Source organism: Thamnophis elegans, chromosome 11 (assembly GCF_009769535.1).
Source record: "Thamnophis elegans isolate rThaEle1 chromosome 11, rThaEle1.pri, whole genome shotgun sequence".
In the NCBI taxonomy this organism is placed as follows: Eukaryota; Metazoa; Chordata; class Lepidosauria; order Squamata; family Colubridae; genus Thamnophis; species Thamnophis elegans.
In genome coordinates this window covers 7573031-7588438 of record NC_045551.1, presented here as the reverse complement: position 1 = coordinate 7588438, position 15408 = coordinate 7573031, and the positions used below count along the sequence as shown (strand labels likewise).

The 15408-nt window shown below is 37.2% G+C and overlaps 1 protein-coding gene across 2 annotated transcripts in view; it reads left to right on the top strand.

Annotated features, from left to right (window-relative positions):
* CEP350 (centrosomal protein 350) overlaps nt 1-15408 on the top strand; it is an 86739-nt gene that overhangs the window by 26596 nt on the left and 44735 nt on the right. For both annotated transcript variants that reach the window (XM_032226185.1, XM_032226186.1), the window contains exons 11-21: nt 1624-1745; nt 2599-3566; nt 3971-4115; nt 6534-6688; nt 9826-10027; nt 11504-11709; nt 12054-12217; nt 13023-13133; nt 13953-14093; nt 14186-14319; nt 14965-15084. In XM_032226185.1, the coding sequence (XP_032082076.1) occupies nt 1624-1745; nt 2599-3566; nt 3971-4115; nt 6534-6688; nt 9826-10027; nt 11504-11709; nt 12054-12217; nt 13023-13133; nt 13953-14093; nt 14186-14319; nt 14965-15084 (2468 nt within the window). The remainder of the gene's footprint in view (nt 1-1623; nt 1746-2598; nt 3567-3970; nt 4116-6533; nt 6689-9825; nt 10028-11503; nt 11710-12053; nt 12218-13022; nt 13134-13952; nt 14094-14185; nt 14320-14964; nt 15085-15408) is intronic.

Here is a 15408-nt window from a genome sequence, read left to right as displayed (position 1 = left end):
GTTCAGCCTTTTTTAAAGCCATTTTTCGCCCTCCCCAGGCTCCAGAGGCTTTATAGGAGTCTGGGGAGGGCAAAAAGAGCCTCCCCCCGCCCTGAGGCCCTCCGGAGACTTCAGGAGCTTCCATGAAGCCTCCGGAGCACAAAAAACCACCCCTATGGGCAAACCGGAACTTCGGGAATGGACTTCTGGTTTGCTCGTAGAGTTGGTTTAAGCCCCCCGGAGGCTTCAGGGACCTTCCCTAAAGCCTCCAGAGGACTTAAACTGACCCTATGAGCAAACCGGAAGTGACTTCTGGTTTGCTCGTAGAAGTGCTTTTTGCCCTTCGGAGGCTTCAGGGAAGGTCCTGAAGGTCCCTGAAGCCTCCGGAGGGCCTCCGGGAGGGCGGGGGAGGCTGTTCTTGCCTTCCCCAGGCTCCTATAAAGCCTCTGGAGCCTGGGGAGGGAGAAAAAAACATGCAGAAAATGGGGGGGGAGAACCTCTCATGCGCACATGCACACTGGGGGGTTGCGCATTGCATTATGGGTGCGGTACGCCCACGCATGACCCCCTGTGCTACCCCCACTTATGGCACACGAGCCAAAAAAAGGTTCGCCATCACTGGTTTAGACTATCCCCTTAATACTATTAAAATTGTTGAGGTAATTCAAAGAGACTAGTCAGAGGTGTCTATTAAACTCCATGGTTGCCTAAAGACTGAATCAAGTAAGACTAGCATTAATAAGATGTGTAAGAATTGCCAACAGTCTTGCAGTCTTCAAATGTAAGTACAATGTACAATTTTAGCATACTGTAAGATGTGAATAGGGTGGAGGGAGAGAGTGGTATATATTAGGCTAGACAAGAATTTGGTGGTAAACTAGAATTATTTTGATATACAAGAAATTGTACTTCAATGTCTTACTGATTGAGGAATGATGAAATGTTTGCCTTAAAAGAAATAAAACTTTTGAAATAGGAAGATGTGAATAGACATTAGCCCACATTAAGGCATTTTTAAAAACCCAGATGGACACAAAGTAGATAAGGGCCCTATATTCTTTTCTGATCAATATCTGGCCATCAGTTAATTCTAGTTGCTCCTGGTACTTCTTACACTAAGGAAAGATATGAAGATTCATTCTAGATACGTTTAGCTGAACACATTTAGAAACCATCATGTCTCTGGAATACTGTATAATATTCATGGGGTATAAGCCAGTGGTGAAATTCAATTTATTTTTTACTATCGGTTCTGGGGGCATGGCTTGGTGGGCGTGGCAGGGGAAGGATACTGCAAAATCTCCATTCGCAACCCACTCCGGGGAAAGATATTGCAAAATCCCCATTCCTACTCCACTCTGTGACCAGGCAGAGGTGGCATTTGCCAGTTCCCTGAACTACTCAAAATTTCCGCTACCGGTTCTCCAGAACCTCAGAACCTGCTGAATTTCACCCCTGCTATAAGCCTTGGCTATTTATCCAAGTTGTTATATAGCTGTTACTTTAATTAGTGTTGAAAAGATCCATGTTCAAATCCTTAAATCAGTCATGAAAGTCATGGGAAAGTATAGTTCATAGTCCAGTACACATTTATTGATTCAGTTTGTCCTTATTTTATAAAAAAGTGTCAGTTTTTCTTCGCAGTCCAAACCTGGATATCAACCATCTGGAGAATCTGATAAAGAGAACAAGGTTCTGGAGCGTCCTGTTAGTGCATCATCCAGTAGCGATATGTCTCTCTCTGAGCCTCCTCATTCTCTTGTAAGGTAAGAAAGTAAGAATGCATTCAGGGCTAGGAAAATAGAACACACTAAATATCAGAAATAATGGTTTTGTATAGCATTTAGCTATACGGCTTTTATAGCAGCTGAGAATATTGAAATATTTTTCTAAACCTTTTGAAAATATATTTATTAAAATTCAATGTCCATAAAATTCTTTAATATGTCATGAAAAGCAAGATGCCACTTCATGAGTTAATAGAAATGAAGAATAATTCCTTCTGTATATTCATAGCTATATCTGTACCAAGATTCTTCAGGAATGCAAATGAAAAGTGCTAGATTATATTGTACGAAGAATTTACATTCAGTTTAAAACATTCAAATGTGGGGCCAGTAATAAGTTTAATGTTTAGCTACTCTACTGTTGTTAAACTGTATTTAAATGTTAAATTCATGTATAGGATGTTAGTGGTCTTATTGGTAGATGGAGCGTTTAGTTAGTTGGGCAGGAAGGCTGAAGAGGAAAACAAGAACCTAATAATCCTCAAGTCTATTTGAGAGTCTTTACAGTTGGGATGAGCTATTTGTATCTCTCAAAAATCTTTTCCAAAGACCCCTTAAACTATAGTACCAAATATCAATTTCCCATCATTTTTAGATAAGTGAAAAATAGAGTGTCAATAAAAACCAAATCCAGGAACTTCCTTGCCAAAAGAACAACTAATCAACAATCCACATAATTTTTATTGTCCTCTTCATTGAAGTCATTCCTCCAAAATCTCTATACCCTTGGCCACCGGAGGTTTATCAATTCTTAGTACTGGTGATTATTTTATAATTAAATGTCTAAGATTTATTGCTGTAAATTGATGACAATTCAATGGATTATTTTCAGGGATAGTACACTGGAGCCTTTAAGGATTCATCCAGGGAAGCTGAGTTCAACAGCACAGGTTCCTTGCTCAAAATCTGTTTTGAATGGAGCTCTCTTCTCTGAGCTTTTGTCTTTGGATAACGTGGATGTCTTGCAGAAGGATTTTGAATCATCAAGCAGAAGGAGCCATAACACAGCTGTCGGATCCATGTCTTCAACTCCTCAGCCATTTACGTCCTCTACTGTACAACCCACCATTAATCATTATAAAAATAGATTGGACCGAATTGAAGCCCTAAAGGCAACTGCAGCCTCTCTTTCAAATAGAATTGAAAGTGAAGCCAAAAAAATAGGTGGGCCTGGCATTAACTATGAACCAGCATGCGATACTGGACATGACTTGTTGCAAAGGGATCAAGGCGATGATACCTGCTGGGTGAAAGCCAGCAGCTCTCCTGTGAGAGAAGATGATGTCTTTTCAGCTACGCTTCAGAAAATGTTGGCAACCTGCAATTCACATACAACTTTTGATGGTAACCTTCCTGGAATGGAAAATTTTAATGAGTTTAAAACGCTCCCAAAGTCTATTAGTCCTTATACAGTTGCTCTCGGTCTTCCAGGCAATAATATATCTGAAGGAATATTAGGAAATCTGTCTCAAAAGCAAACATGCTCTGCTGAAAATAAACCTGAAGTTCTGAATGGTAGTGTGGGCTCCATAAGTGATGGTCTTCTCTCTGAGGAAGAAGGTGAAAAGCCTAATAATCCATCTTTGACGGTTGCTGAGGCATTAAACGAAAACGAGTTCTGCATTGCAGATGTAACTGGTTTTGAAGCTCTAAAAGAATTCCAGAAGGAGGCAGAAAATTATTTACCTATTTTAACAGACATTAGGAGTGCTTCAAAAAAACCATGGGAAGAACTTGCCAAGGGAAGTCCACATAGCGTAATAAACATCTTTGCAAAATCTTACCAGATGTCTGGGAAAGGTGAGCAAACACAAACCTTTTGATACCTCTGATATTTTGTTAGGTAAATAATTAAAGGAATGTTTCTTGAAATCTGCCTAGTTTTGCTGATATCAGTATCTGTTTATATGTACAACATTTTTAATTTGGGGGGGGGGAAATGTCAGCTGCTATACATTTTTGCAGTGAAGTCAATCATTTGTTTAAAACGTTCCGCCTCCTTGCGTTGCTAGGGAAAGAATATATTTTCTTCGTTCTATGCATAGCCATTTGGAATTTTCTGAGTTTTGTATGATTGGTCTTCGGGGTCATGATCATTTTACCTATTTGCATACTCTTGTGTTAAACTTTTGTTGAAATGTAAATTCTTCTGAAATATTCATTGTATTTCATTTTCACTTTCCTCCTTTTGCCGGGATCTGAAGAATGTGCAGGACAGGGAACATCAACACATCAATCTTTACTTCCTGCCGTGAGCCCTCCAGGTAGTATTGCTTCCTATGAAGATGATTTCATCTCATCACAAAGTAGTGGTACATCAGGGGACAAAAAGTCTACACCTGAGCACAGGTATATATATATATTTCAGATGGGGGGGTGAAGCTATAAAATAAGAGGTGAAAATTGATTTTCATTGAATAATATGTGGTTATACAGTATATAGAATTGTATAATAGTTAATGTCTCAATAGTCTTAGTCTAATAGTCTTTAATGATACAAATTGCTATCTGAAAATTCTGAATTGCCAGCTTTAAAATTTTAGTATTCCAACGTTTTTGTTACAATGTTTTAAATTAGGACTGCTAACTATTACAGGTAGACCTCAATTTATGACCAGTTTTTTAACAGCCATTCCACAATAATGACTGCCTTGGAATGGATGCTTTATGGCTCAGAAAGCACTTCTGGTCATCATAAAACATTGCGCTTTATAAAACCTTGGGTCACATGATCATATATGGGACGCTTGGCAATAAGTTGCCAAGTGCTTGGCAATCATGTAATCACCACTTGCAATCTTCTCTATCGGCTTCCCCAGAAAGCCAGGGGAGATTTCAAGTGGAAAGGATGTAGGATTTGATGTCAATTTCCCTAGTGCTCCAAGGGATTTCTCTTCCTCTCTGTCTAGGGAGAGGAAATCTTCCTGCACAGTAGAGGAACGGACCTCAAATCCAGTAGGAATGACAGTGAACACAGCAAATGTCTATGGAGATTCTCAGTCATCTAGGTCATAATTGTCTCAAAGGTGCTTTTTTCAAAAGGCAACTGGACTGTGTTTTCCTTCCTTGAAGAAGAAGAAGAAAATGAATCACTTCTAAGAAGCTTCATCATTTGTAATGGTGGGGGGATGGAAGGGTAGATAGTGAACACAGCAGTCTCATGATTGTTCTTGCTGATGGGATGAGGAGAAGGCCCAGACCTCCTGAATATGGTGGCCATCTCCCTGCCCTATCATGTCCTGGAAGCCGTGGCCCTTTCCTGATGCTCTGATTAACAACCCACATCATCACTTAATGACCACAACTGAGAAATCTGAAATTGCAGTCATTGAGCAAAGCAGTCCCATTTAATAACCATTTTACTCAGTGACCAAGATTCCAGGCCCAATTGTGGTGGAAGTGGAGGCCTATTTGTATACAATTTATATAAATATGGCATTATGAAATTCGAGTATAAAAACCTTTTTGAGGATACTGGCGCATGAGAACTCACACTTAAAGAAATAGAAACTAGTGCATGCATTCTACCAGATTAAAGCATGCAGTATTTTTTTTTAATCTTGAACAGTTTCTGAAATGGTATAATATTCCAAATTTTTATATTTTAAAAGCAGTTAAAAGATTTGGCATGATATTATAAAGGATTTTTAATATTAATTTATAAAGGCCTAAAAAAACCACAAGATAATGAATGGCAGATCAGCAGAAATCACTTTTTTCTGAAGTGTGCAAATGGCATCTGCTGGGATTCTGTATAAATGGGGCACAGTATCCTTTGTGTGTGAATGTGGGGTCCCAGGTCAAGTTGTAGATCACATCATGATTGACTGTTAGCCCAGTATCTGCTTTTTTAAAAAATATAAACGATGTTGTGCCTCAATGGTTAGATGGCCTGGCCCTAGACATTGTATTTAAACGTAGATCTTTTTAACATTTATATTTTATTGTGTGTTACTAATCTAGGTGAAATATCAATATATATTGCTAGTCCATGTATAATATGCCATACCCTACATAAATAAATCCAACATTCTAGTTTGAAAATAATACTGAAGGCAAAGCAGCCTCTAGGTTCCAGGCCCCCTTTGTTTTTTATCATATTGGGATTGCCTTTCCAAAAAGGAATGATCATGTTCAGAGAACACAAAGCTTCTGATCATCTGACCTGACTCTTCCTCCAATAAATACGCAGAGACAGAAGCAGGACTTTGATGCTATGGTTAGGAGGCTATTGTAAGGAGAAGCTTTTATAAACACAAAGGTACAGGCTAGAATAAAAAGAAATGATGGTTTGTGATTGGTATTCTAGTATAGCTAAACTGGGAGAAGGAGAACCAAAAACAACTTAACAGCCTGCTAATGTTTTGTAAGATGTCAGGAAAAAGAAGAAAAATCATCTTACTTATTGAAACATTGGTTTTAAAGTGTAGTGTAAATTTCTAATGTATACAATTAATACTTTTAAATACTTTTCATTGTAAAGTTCAATTGAATATAAGTTAAATTTAACAGATGAAAATAACTGGTACATTTATTTCTTATTAAACTCTAACCCCAATTAAAGCATTAGTTTTATTCATGGTGGGAGTTACATAAATAACTTACTATTTTAGGGGGTTACAGTATCAAAGAGCTTGAAAATCCCTGTATAAAGGAACCAATTAGCCATAATTATGTTTATTCACCAAAACTAGATGGATTTCACTGTGACATGATAGGTAAAGATAAAAAATATTGACGATGTGTAATTCATGCTTGTAATGGCAGCGCCACATGTAGCCCCAGCCTGAAAGGAGAGCTTGCCAGTAAAAAATTGCCTTATGAACACCAAACTATGGAACTAACCCATCATTCCTCAGGACCATCATCTTCAGGTTCTTCTCGTGGATCTGCATCTTCTAAGAGAAGGGGAAGAAAAAACAGTAAGCACTTTTCTGCTGCTTGTTTATTACAAAGATAAGTTTGCTGCCCAGTTCACCAGTTCATCACAATATACATCAATATACAATATACATCAAAAAGACTTTCAGGCCAGTACCAATTATAAAGATTAATCTTAAGTAAAATATTAAGAGGCCCTTAAAGTACCCTTAATAAGGTAATTTCAGTATTTGGTTAAGAATCCTGCCTCATTCCAAATATCCAACTTCACAGTTTGAATAAAATTGAGAGGCGATGGCCATTATTTAAATCATAAGCAATCACAGGAACATTATTCACTTACTTATTGTTTGTTTCTAATGTTAGTACCATTGTATAATATCAAGAATTTGATAAAATGCATTGTTAAATTTCACTTTTTTGTTCGTTGCTGTATGAAGAGTTTTATCATGACTTGAACCATAATCCAGTACGAATATAGGTAGGCCTCAACATAGGACAAATTTGTTCAGCAATCTTTAAAAGTTATCATGGGACTGAACAAAGAGTCATGATGCATGGCCAAAGGTATGGCTGTTGTAGCAGCCACATGACCAAAATGCAGGCATTTGACAACTCATCTTTACTTACAACTGCAAGGGTGCTGCAATTCCCCCCACTCACCTATCTCCCCCACCTGTGCTTTTTTGGCCCCCTGCTACCTTGTACTTCACAGCCCCAACTGACCTTTTCTGCCGTCTTCTTGCTTCTGCTTCTAATGCAACATGCCTGGTCTGGTTTGCGGGCCACATGAGGAGGGGAAGCACAGAACAGCCCCTCCCTGAGGCAGAGTGTGTCAAAGCATTCCTTTGTGTCATCTTCCTGCACCTTATGGGGGAATCTCTTTGTGATGCCAAAAAGAAAAAGAAAAAAAACAAGAAGCCAATCCATATGGCCTAGGAGCATGGTGCCAAAAGGATATTTTGGCATGCTCTAGCTCCTTCAAGTTGCTTTGTGCTTTTTTTCGCCATTGCACAAATCAGCCCCATATGGTGCAACAGCTAGGCTGGGCACACTTCACCAGCAGCAAGAGTAAGAAAAATGGCAGCGGAGCACAAGGCAGCAGGGGTCTCAGAGTGCAGGGTGGCAAGAGCAACTGGGTGTCAGCGCTCCAAGTATCATGTAGAATTAAATCAGAGTCCAAGGCAAAACGATCCTTAAAGTTCCAGTTTAATAAAGCAGACATCTTAACACATCTGTGTTAATCCCAATTCTGGAAATGACATCAGAATCCCACCCAGTTAAAAGTTCATGATCTTGTCCCCACACCCACAATCCCTCACATGGTCCAATCTTCTTCTTCCACGCTGGCGTCTCTACCCAGCTGCTTCCGGTCAGGTGTAAAAGTGCGGAGACAAAAGATGACCTTGATCTTCTAGGAAAGAATGAAAACAATACATTCCACAATCCTACTTCTTTCTATTCCCCCCTCCCATCAACTATACTAATGAATCAGCATAATGAAATAAGAGAAAGTGTGGCAGGCCAAAATTCTAAAAGGAATATAATTGCAGGTCTGACACTGGGTCTGTTACAGTTGCAGCTTCCCAGGGCATGGCAAGAAGCCCCAGAGATACATAGTCCTGGGGCTGTTTGGCACTCCACAAGGCAGGGTGCAGTGGGGCCAAAACGGCAGAGATTAGGGAAGGTAGGTGGGGGAGAATCGCTTATCTTATTGAGGCTCAGGATTGGAAGGAATCAAGCTCGGAATAGCTTGGATTAAGGTAGGTCTTTGGCTAATGACTGGTAAAATTTGCTTATTGATAGCCACAGGTATTGCTGCGATTGGGACCACTAAACAATGTGGTCTCACAGTGGCTTGCTTTACGACTACATTTCTTAGCAACTAAAATTCCAGTCTCAATTGTGTTGGTAAGTCAAGGACTACCTGTAAATGTAGACAGTGACATTGTATCTTCCAGACTTTCTCTTTCTTGCCAAATATTGCTGTTCTCCCGTAGCAATTATTAGAGTCTAATCTCCTCTTCCTCTCTCTGCTTAATTTTTATTCTTGCACTGAATAAAACAGGATAGATGGAGAATGATTAGTTCAAGAGGTTTTATGAATGGGATTTAATGAGAGAGTGGCATGTACTGCACCTCTCTAGTTCTGGCTTTAAAATCTCATGATTTTTAAATTCAAAAACATTCACTGTTATCAGTTGGTGGTGGAATTCTTATTTTTTTAAAATAATCTTTATTGGTTACACATTTTTTTTAATAAGACATACACATACAACACCACCCCCACCACCCCCGGTGAAAGTCATTCACAGCCCAACATTCTTTTCTTCCTCATTATTTAGTCTCTAACCAGCATCTTCTCGTTACAAAATTCAGGGATCTAATACGATACCCACGTTCTCTTTTAGTTCCCATTGTTAACAACTGCTATTTAACTTTCCCCGTTTTAAGTCCCTGCTGTTCTCCTTGTCGCCCACATATACCATAGGTTCCAGCTAAGATAATGTTCCGTTTCCCCCTTTGTCCCTCAGCCAACCCGTCATTCTGTCCATTTCTGCACACTCATAAATCTTTTTAATTACAGCATCTTCCGATGGTATAGTAGTAGATTTCCAAAATTGCGCATAGGTTATTCTTGTGGCCACAATTTTATGTAGGCTCAAATGCCATATAGATTTACTCATGTTTTCTGGTTTTATGCTTAGTAAAAAAGTCTCGGGTTTCCATTCCATATTTGCCCCGGGAAACTCTTTTAGCCAGTTTTGAATCCTTCTCCAGTATTTCGTGGCCTCAACACAGGACCACCAGACATGGTAGAATGTGCCATCCCTTCTTCCACATTTTCAACACAGTGGGGATAACCCAGGAAACATTTTGGCTAACCTCGTTGGGGGAAAGTGCCATCTATAAACCATCTTGTATATATTTTCTAAACGCTGTCGATATCGTGAGTTTAATAGTCTTACTCCATAGATCCCACCATTTACCCATTTCAATCTCATAGCCAAAATTTATCTCCCATGCTATTAGAAGGCTTTTATCCATCTCTTCTTTAACACCTTTTAGTTCTGGCTTAAAAATGTCATGATTTTTAAATTTAAAAACATTCAATGTGTTTATCAGTTGGTGGTGGAATTCTTATTTTTTGTATTCATTTTTAAACATTTTTTTAAAGAAAAATACATTACAGAGACAGAATCAAATGGATTTCGAAATGCCTCTCTCTGGGAAAAAAGCAAAGCATCTATAGGATCAGACTATGATTTGGAACAAGCAAAACACTTACTATCTAATAATACAGTGTCTAACAGAGAACAAGAAGTGAACGCAGATTCTGACGGTACTTTAGAGGAACTATCTGGTCACTCATTAATGAGGTAAAATACTATTACCAAAGTCTGATTTTAAACTGTATGGCATACCGTATTTTTTGGAGTATAAGACACACCTTCTCACCTTCTGGAAATGTTGGTGCGTTTTATACACTGAATACAGCCATTTTTAGCCTCCCAAAGGGCCCCCCCCCCCATTTTTGCAAAAAAAAGGGGCATTTTTGCCTTGCCCCAGCCTTACTGAAGTCTGCAGAGTGCTCTTGAGGGGCGGGGAGGACAAAAACCTTACCTCTTCGAAATCTTGGTGGGTATTATACACTGGTGCACTTATAGTCCAAAAAATATGGTAATTTATAATTGTAGTAGTATTGTAGTACAACAGCATATTGTAGTAGTACAACAGTATATTACTGTTACATTGGTATATTTATATAAAGTAGGAACCAGTGTTCTTGGAACATAAGACATAATCTATATTTCCTTTCCTTATGTCAGTTTTCAAAATGGTCTCATAAATTTAATACAGCTTCCACTGATATTTGTGAAAGCAGTGAGTGGATTAAGGGGCCGTGCTCTGAGTATAGAATTCTGCATTTACTTGTTGATTGATCAGGATTTACCCATTTGTAATTAAAAATATTTTTGCAATTTGCAACATCAATCAATTACAAATGATAAAACATCCCCTGTAGAAATTATAAAATAATATAATAAAAGAAATCTAATATAACCAATGCTTAAAAGATAATGTCAGCTCATACATCAAAGACTTTATGAAAATGATTCATTTTTAATAGCTTATAGAAACACAACAAATATGACAAATTGAATTTTGAAGAAAAAGCTATTTCGAATATCCCAGAATTCTGAATTTTGACTTAGTTTGATTTCTTTAGAATAATTACTGAAGATTAACCCTGATCCTAAGTTTTCTTGAGAGATATGACAGAGAAGACAATTGTCCATATCAAATCATAACTATTTCTCCTCCCTTTTTTATTTATATGAATAATATGCTAAGAGCAAAACTCATTTTCTAAAATTGTTCTGGTTGGGTCAGAAACAAATTTAGATTTAAGAGTCTATATTTACTCAACAGTGAGCCATAATAAACCCCTATTCCAATAAATGTATATTAATTGTACACATATTGATGTTTGTAGTTTATTTTAGGTATGTTCTTTAAAGTCAAATACTATGAAAAGAGGTGTATTTAGCCCTTTCATGTAAGCTATCCAATTCTCTGGAAATTCAACTAATGTATTGTCAAAGTTTTTATTCTTTTTAATATAAAACATATTGGTTGTAGAGGTGGAAACAATTTATCCAAATGTATTTGAAATATGTTTTCTCATTCTGTCCCAGTGTATGATATCCTACTGATGAAAAGATACAAATTTAGTTTGTAATTTTTATTATCCCTAGTTCTTTAAATAGAAACTATTTTTAAGCTATAATTTTAAACTGCTGCTTTATGTTTTAAGGGTAAATACTTTTTCTAAATACTTTTCCTTTGCTTAGTCTCCCAGATAAAATTAGATCATCAATTGCAATAAGCTCTCCTCAGCCTCCAAACATACAGAAGAAAATGGATCCTGAAGGAAATACAGCAGAAAAACATAGATCTTTAAAATCTTCCAGAAACGTAACTTCTGCATCCAAGCTAAATCCTGCCTTCTCTGACTTAAGTATTGGAAACAACAGGACTGGAGACAATATTCCGAACGGTGAGCTGGCAAAGAATGAAAAAATGTATAGAATATGCTATATTTGATAATAGGGTCCTTTGAGCCTATACATGTCGTGGTTAAGCCAAGGTGGCGCAGTGGTTAAATGCAGCACTGCAGGCTACTGCTAGATCAGCAGGTCAGCGGTTCAAATCTCACCGGCTCAGGGTTGACTCAGCCTTCCATCCTTCCGAGGTGGGTAAAATGAGGACCCAGATTGTTGGGGGCAATATGCTGACTCTCTGTAAACCGCTTAGAGAGGCCTGAAAGGCCTATGAAGCGGTATATAAGTCTACTGCTATTGCTACTGCTATTGTTTACTAAGTTGTGTATTGATTTTACAGGTTCCATGCGCTTCTCACCTGCTGGTCTCCATCACCGTATGTCTATAGAACTTAACTACCTAAGCGCTATTGAAGAGTCGGTACACCAAATCTCTGATATAGAACGTGTGCGAGGGATAACACTTGCACAGCAGGAAACTGTTTCTCTGGCTATAATATTAAATGTAAGATTAATGAATCTGAAACCCCTTAAAATATTTAGTATGTAATTTCATTTTTTTCATCTCTTTGAAACATCAAACCTTTCACTTCATGTAAAAAAATTTTTTTCTATTAATAACTGTAAAAATAACTAAAAGTTGTTATTTTTTGCTTTAACTTGGTTTTGGGACTCACTGTAAAGTATCTCTGCAGAGGATTAGAAGACTTACAGTAGGGCTGGGAGAATTTTATTTCAGCAGTACCCAAGGTAGCATTGGTACTCTCTTAAGCAACAAAAATTTTGGGATCTTTATTCCATTAGTTGTGTATTTTTGAAATCTAATTTGCCTAAAAAATTGATTGTAGCTACAATTTTCAAACATACCTGGCATTCTAGTTAAAATATATATATTGATTATATTTTCTGTTTTATCCTTAAGGACCAGGGGTTGTATACTGCAGTTTTTGTATTTTAAATTGTATTTTGAAGTTTACAACCATCCAGAGTTACTACTGTGAGATGGGCAGCTATATAAATCCAATTAATTACGTAGTTTATTCACTATGAAATTGGTACTAAAGTGTATTCAGGTAGGAGCAGATGCTGAAATATTAAAGCAAATTATTTTGTAATTATTTCATTATATTTTAGAATTATATTATAATTAAATATCTGATATATTACAGTTACTAAATTAAAACCATTTAGAATTAAGTTAAGGAGCCATTATTGTTTTTAAATGATGAGAAATTGTATAACCCTTTTGCATAGTTCTATAAAAAGGAAGAAAGTAAGTGAATAAATACAAAGTAAATTTTCACCTGTAGTCCCAGCAGCAGAGGCATGAGAGGGACTTGGCTCTTCTAAAGCTTAAGGCAGAGCAAGAGATGTTGGAAAATCAAAGGACTCTGGAAGAAGAAAAACAAAAATCAGCTCAGGTAATGTAGCATTTTAAACAGCTTGGGGGAAAAACAAAAATAGAATCCTTTTCTATGGCTGGCAATGGCAATGGATGGTAGTTTCAAATAATAGGCAGTATATTGATATATTGGAACATTGTGTTAGTGATGCGAGGCATTAGTGATTAGCAAAAGCATTTCTTCACAAAGTGGTATATTTTGCCTCTAAATTATTATAACTTCTCTTGTTCAAGAACCAGGGTTGCAGCTTGATGATTTTTACTTGTTTTTGAACCACTTACCAGCTTAGAAGCAACATACTTCTCAGGGGTTGCCACAAAGAAGAGGGAATCAAACTATTCTCCAAGGCACCTGAGGGCAGAACAAGAAGCAATGGGTGGAAACTAATCAAGGAGAGAAGCAACTTAGAACTGAGGAGAAATTTCCTGACAGTTAGAACAATTAATCAGTGGAACAACTTGTCTCCAGAAGTTGTGAATGCCCCAACACTGGAAATCTTTAAGAAGATGTTGGATAGCCATTTGTCTGAAATGGTATAAGGTTTCCTGCCTAGGCAGGAGGTTGGACTAGAAGACCTCCAAGGTCCCTTCCAACTCTGCTATTGTACTTATTTACTTAAAGAGCACCTCCTTTCCATGTGAGAATTCATATTCATTTATAAAACTGTGATTTAAAATTGCATTTCCTATCAGTAACATGAAATAAATTTTGTTATGAAGATAACATTCCCCTAAGGTAAAGAGAAAAAGTTTTCATGTTCAGGTTAAGATCAAAGCACAGCTACACTTTTAGTGAAAGTAAGTAGATTTCAAAGCAAACTTGTGTGTCCATGTATAGGCCCATGCCGAATCATTACATCAGTTGGCACAATCACATCAGGAGGCAGCTGAGACTCTACAGGAGACCACATCTAAGATTGCAACTCAACAGCTGGAGACAGCCTTGTTGACTGCAGATACTGCTCGTCAGATACGTGAAGTGAGTTGTTTTCTGTGGATCTTTACACCTTAGGCCATAAGAAGTTCATTGATACATTTGAAATCTATATTTTGCTCTGTTTTTTTTATTAGATGACAGAACTTACGCATTTCCAGATCTCTGATGAAGTTGGTACTACTGCAGCTCCAGTTACTACATTATTTGACCAAGAACGGAAGCACAGTTCCGCATTCACAAAGCAATTAAAGCTTTACAATAGGAACAGGTATTTTATATAGGAATTTAATTTGGGGCTGTAATAGTTTTAATGAAGGTACTTCAATAAGGAAAGCTCATCAAAGCATCTGTAAATAATAGATTTCCTTGATAATTCCATTGACCTTATAGGCCTGTAGGAAGACCTTGATCGTAGAAAGTTGCCACTTCACTAGGTAATTTTTGTTCATAAATTTGCCTCAAGTGTGTAGGGAAGGGATAACTACAGATGAAACTTTGTCAATATGTACATGGTATCAAAGCAGTTTGATTTATAGGGGTATACTTGCCTCTCCCTCCCCCCCCCCCCCCAAATGCTGGTTATGAAAGGAAAAGCCTTTTAGTTTTTCCAACCAATTTAGATCCATTTCACAAGCTTTCTGGCATGAAACTTCCTTCTCTTTTCAAGCACCTCATTTGTTGTGAAAAAGAAGCAGCACAGAACAATGTGCTTAGAGCTTTGCTAGTTTAGGAATCCTCCTCTGTTCTCCTATACTTGATAGAAAGAGGAACAATAAAAGCTGATACTTGTACAAATATACTGCATTGGAAATTACCATTTATACATTGTATTTGTATTCAGTTATTTGTCAGACAATTGCAAACACTGCTGTGATTTTTTAAATAATTCAAATTTTCCTCTTTTCTTTAATAGAAAAGCAGATTCAGTCGCCACGCCATCAGATAGAGAGGAGATAAATGACTCAAAACATAATTATTTGAATACATTTGATAGCTATTCCGAATCATCAAGATCAAAGACACATGATCAGAGGTGAGACCCAAGATTTATAATCATCATATATCAAGTATAAATTCAACCAAGTAGAATATTTTGGTTTACTTAATGCAAGAAATGATGGCTAGGTTAAGGTTTTCTTTCTCTCAGATAGTATGTACAGTAATCTATATATCTTTTTGTGAATTCAAAACTCACTCAAAGTATTCTTAAAGCAATTGCTATGTTTATAAATAATAATCTTAACCATTAGATTTATGGGTCTGTCAAATCAAAAGATTTGAGGCAGTAAACAGAGTTTAAAAATAATAATAATATGTAAATAGAAATATTAACTAATTGGGGAAATCAGTTTCTGAA